General features: G+C 65.6%; 1 protein-coding gene across 1 annotated transcript; it reads right to left on the bottom strand.

Annotated features, from left to right (window-relative positions):
- Window positions 1-1536: 1536 nt before the first annotated feature.
- Window positions 1537-3176, bottom strand: MC1R (melanocortin 1 receptor). Its single transcript, XM_082607900.1, has one exon. The coding sequence runs from the start codon at window positions 3065-3067 to the stop codon at window positions 2114-2116; it is 954 nt and encodes a 317-aa protein (XP_082464026.1). The 5' UTR covers window positions 3068-3176; the 3' UTR covers window positions 1537-2113.
- Between the last annotated feature and the right edge of the window lie 666 nt (window positions 3177-3842).

Here is a 3842-nt window from a genome sequence, read left to right on the forward strand (position 1 = left end):
CAAGTGAGGCCAAGGAAATTCGGTGGGCTGGGGGAGCTATGTAGGGAGATGGTGTGCGCACAAGGGAGAGAAGGGAGGCGGTGAAGTGGACACGCAGTTCAGAGGCTGGACGACCCACTGGCCTAGCAGTCTGCTGGGGTCAGACGTTATAGTGAAACCGCCTATCATAAAGTCCTCCTGATATTTCAGTAACAAAATCCTCAGGGTCTCAGCCACAGCGTGCGGACCTGTTCCCGTCTGTGCGCTCACACTGCTTGTGTGGTGTAGCTGTGTGCGCGCCCCTCTCTTTCTCCTCTTGCAGCTTCCCCAGTTTGGCAAGTCTAGAAATGGGCCTTTTGTTCTCGAGAGACGCCCTCCCTCACAACACGGCCATGATGTGGCTTTCTGTGGTTGGCTTCCAGCCGCCTGGGGCCCCTCCCTGTCCCCGTTCAGGGGGTCCTGGGAGCGTTTGGCTCTTCCCTGGAGCTGGCTGCGCCTCCCTGTTGAGCAAAGGAAGAAGCTTTGCATCCTGTTGACCAGGACCCATCACCAGCCCTGCCGCCCTGCAGGGTGGCATCGGGCCAGGCCAGCTCCCCCTCCATCCCCAGAGGGCTCTGGTGCCCAGCTCGAGGCTGACTCATCATCCTGTCTCCCAGCAAAAGCCGGCCCTGCTGGGAACCAGCTCCCAGCCCCGAGGTCAGCAGTCAGGGCTGGAGCTGCCAGTGGTGGGCGGGCAGGAACTGGCCGGGACAGGGCTCGGGTGGCTGGCCAGGGGGTGGCAGGGGCTGCAGGCATTACTAGACCTGCCTTGGAGTTGGCTGGTACCACCACTGTTCCTCCACTGAGCCTGTACCAGGAAGGGGGTCGAATGTATGCTGTGTCTGTGGAGGAAGCGGGTGGGAACTCAGCCCAGGGCTGCAGCAGAGGGAGGACCCAAGGGCTCCGAGCATCAGTCAGCACGGTCCGCCACAGAGGCCCACTCCCCTGGGGCTTGGACACCCCTGCAGCCCCTGGACAGCCTCACCGCCTTCTGGGCGGCCTTGCCTCACACTCCCCAGGGCTGGTGGAGCCCTGACCCTCCTCCCAGAAGGGCAGTGCTTGGAAGAGAGCAGACCGCAGCCTCCGGGCCACCCTGCCGCTGGACGAGGCAGGGATACGGACGAGGGGCTGCAGGACTGGGCCGAGAGAGGGCCACGTTCTGGCCAGGGTCACACATGGGTCACCGTGGTCCTGCTTCTGCTGCAGTTGAGGGCACCTGGACAGTGCTGGGGTCTTTTCACCATCGTGGTGGCTGGGGGCAGGGGAGTGGCTGCCCAACTCCAGTTGCTCTGGGCTGGGGTTTGCGCCCCCGAGAGAAAGCAAAGGCACAGGATCGAGTGGGTGTGGCCAGGTTCTCCACGCTCTCCCCCAGGTGGGGCTGTGGTTTCCTCACCTGGGCAGGCCAGCCATGGTTTCTGGCTGGTTCCTGGACCTCCTTCCTTCCTTCCCCTCCTCAGCCTCGCCCCCACCCCTCCACCTCAAGCTTCAGGCAGCTTCTGGAAGGAGGCAAGACAGATGGCAAGGGGGCTGCACCAAGCACACAATTTATTACCGACGGCTTCCTGGCCCCAGGAGCCCGGGAACTGGTCCCCGATTCAGGCCGATGGCCCCCGCTTCACCCAGAGCAGGTGTTGGCCAGCACTGTCTGCCGGGGGCGTGCGGTGTCGACAGACGGGCTGAGCCCTGGCTCTCCGGTCACCACTGAGCCTTAGAAGAGAGAGGCCCCACCCTCCCACCGCGGCTCCACGCCGTCCTCCTTGCTGGTCACAGAGTCCTTGGAGCAGCACCGCCGACAGCTTTTGCCACCACACTTCACATCCCAGTGGGCGGGGGGGCGCAGTCCCCAGAGTGGGTGCGGCGGGTCTCTGGATGGGAGGGGGACTCTAGAGACGTGGGCAGTGCCCCGCCGTCTCCCCAGCCTCCTCCATCCCCCACAGCTCCTCCCGGAGCTTCGTGCCATTCCCCTCCCGGGCCCCAGAGGGTCTGTGCGTCCACACCTTCAGAGATGGCCTAGCCCGTCCTCTCTGCCAAGGGACTGCCCCGGCCACCCAGGGCTTGGGCCGCACGACAGCACCTCCTCCCTCTGCCCGGCAGCTCACCAGGAGCCCTGCAGCACCTCTTGGAGCGTCTTCCGGAGCTCCTGGCTGCGGAAGGCATAGATGAGAGGGTCCACGACGGCGTTGCAGACGATGAGGGTGAGGAAGAGATGGAAGTTCTGGAAGACGCAGCCACAGGTGGGGTGCTGAGGGCAGAGGACGATGAGCGAGAGGTGGAGGAAGAACGGGCCCCAGCAGAGGAGGAAGGTGCCCAGCAGGATGGTGAGGGTGGCCGCGCCCTTGAGGCCGAAGCCCTGCTGGGTGGAGCGCCGCCTCTTGTGGAGCCGGGCAATGCCCCGGGCGTGCTGGCACGCCCGGGCCAGCATGTGGACGTACAGCACGGCCATGAGCGCCAGCATGGCTACGAAGAAGCTTACGAGACAGAGGAGGACGGCCGCGTGGTTGTAGTAGGCGATGAAGAGGGTGCTGGCGAGGATGCTGGCCACCCAGACGGCCGCGATGGCCCGCCACGCCCTGGGCAGTGTCACGAGGCTGTGGTACCGCAGGGCGTAGAAGATGGAGATGTAGCGGTCCACGGCGATGGCGCCCAGGAAGCAGAGGCTGGACACCATGGAGCTGCAGATGAGCACATCAATGACGTCGTCCAGCTGCTGCACCACGGCAGCCCGAGGGGCCAGGGCGCCGGCCTCCAGCAGCAGCATGACGGTCGTCTCCAGCACGTTGCTGACGCTCACAAGCAGGTCGGACATGGCCAGGCAGCAGACGAAGTAGTACATGGGCGAGTGCAGGTTGCGGTTCTTGATGATGGCGGCCACCACCAGCACGTTCTCCACGAGACTCACCAGCCCCAAGCTGAGGAACAGCCCTTCGGGAACGGACACCTCCAGGCACTGGGGCCCCGTCTGGTTGGTGGCCAGCCCGAGGCGGGGGGTGGCTGGGGACGTGGAGTTGAGGGGACTCAGCAGGGGCCTCTGGGGGCTGAGCACTGGCATCGTCCTGCCAGGGAGCAGGCAGGGGTCCTTGCTCTCAGGGTCCCGCTCAACTCATGGCTCCACCGGGAGGCCCCTCACACTCCGCCCTCCTGGGCTGGACAAATGTCAGCCCAGGCACGGCCCCGGGCCTCTCCACCGGAGTTGTCACTTCCCAGCCAGGACCCCAAGCCCCCAGTTGCCAGCCCTGTGGGCTCAGTGTCTCTCTCCTGGTCCTCAGTCCACCTCCTCTCTTCCCTGGAGGCGCGGTCGCCCAGATCCGGACATTTCTAGGCCTCTTGCTACCTCCGGTCCTACGAGACCTCCTGCCTTCCTCAGCATCTTTAAACTCATCCGCAGAGCCCCTCCTCCTGAGGGCGGCACCGTGATGGGCGTGTGCCCGGGCTTCAGTGTGAGGGCTGCCGCCAGATGGCGCAGCTGGCACCCGGGCTGTCCCGGCAGCTTGGCGCTCAGACCACTGCAGTCTGGCCAGCCGCGCCCGTGCTCAGCCCACCTCCCCCTCCAGGTGTCGCGGGCACGGGGGTCCCACTCCGGACCTGCCTCTGAGACTTCCAGCCCTCTTCCAGGCCCGATGCAAGACCACCTCCTCCCTGAAGCCGTCGGATCCTGCCTCAGGAACACACACACGCACGCACACACACCCGCCTGCCCCACCTTAAAGGCTGACTGAAGGCGGCCCTGCCCCAAGGACCCCCAGCCGCTTCCTGCGCTCCGGCTCCTCCCGGGGCAGGGGCGGGGACAGAGCTGCCAGACCTCCCCCGACGGCCCCCACTGCCTC

The sequence above is a fragment of the Mesoplodon mirus genome, assembly GCF_964341445.2.
Source record: "Mesoplodon mirus genome assembly, chromosome: 19".
In the NCBI taxonomy this organism is placed as follows: Eukaryota; Metazoa; Chordata; class Mammalia; order Artiodactyla; family Ziphiidae; genus Mesoplodon; species Mesoplodon mirus.

Coding starts and splice junctions, on each gene's coding strand:
- MC1R (XM_082607900.1), bottom strand. CDS start 3,067: ATGCCAGTGCTCAGCCCCCAGAGGCCCCTGCTGAGTCCCCTCAACTCC.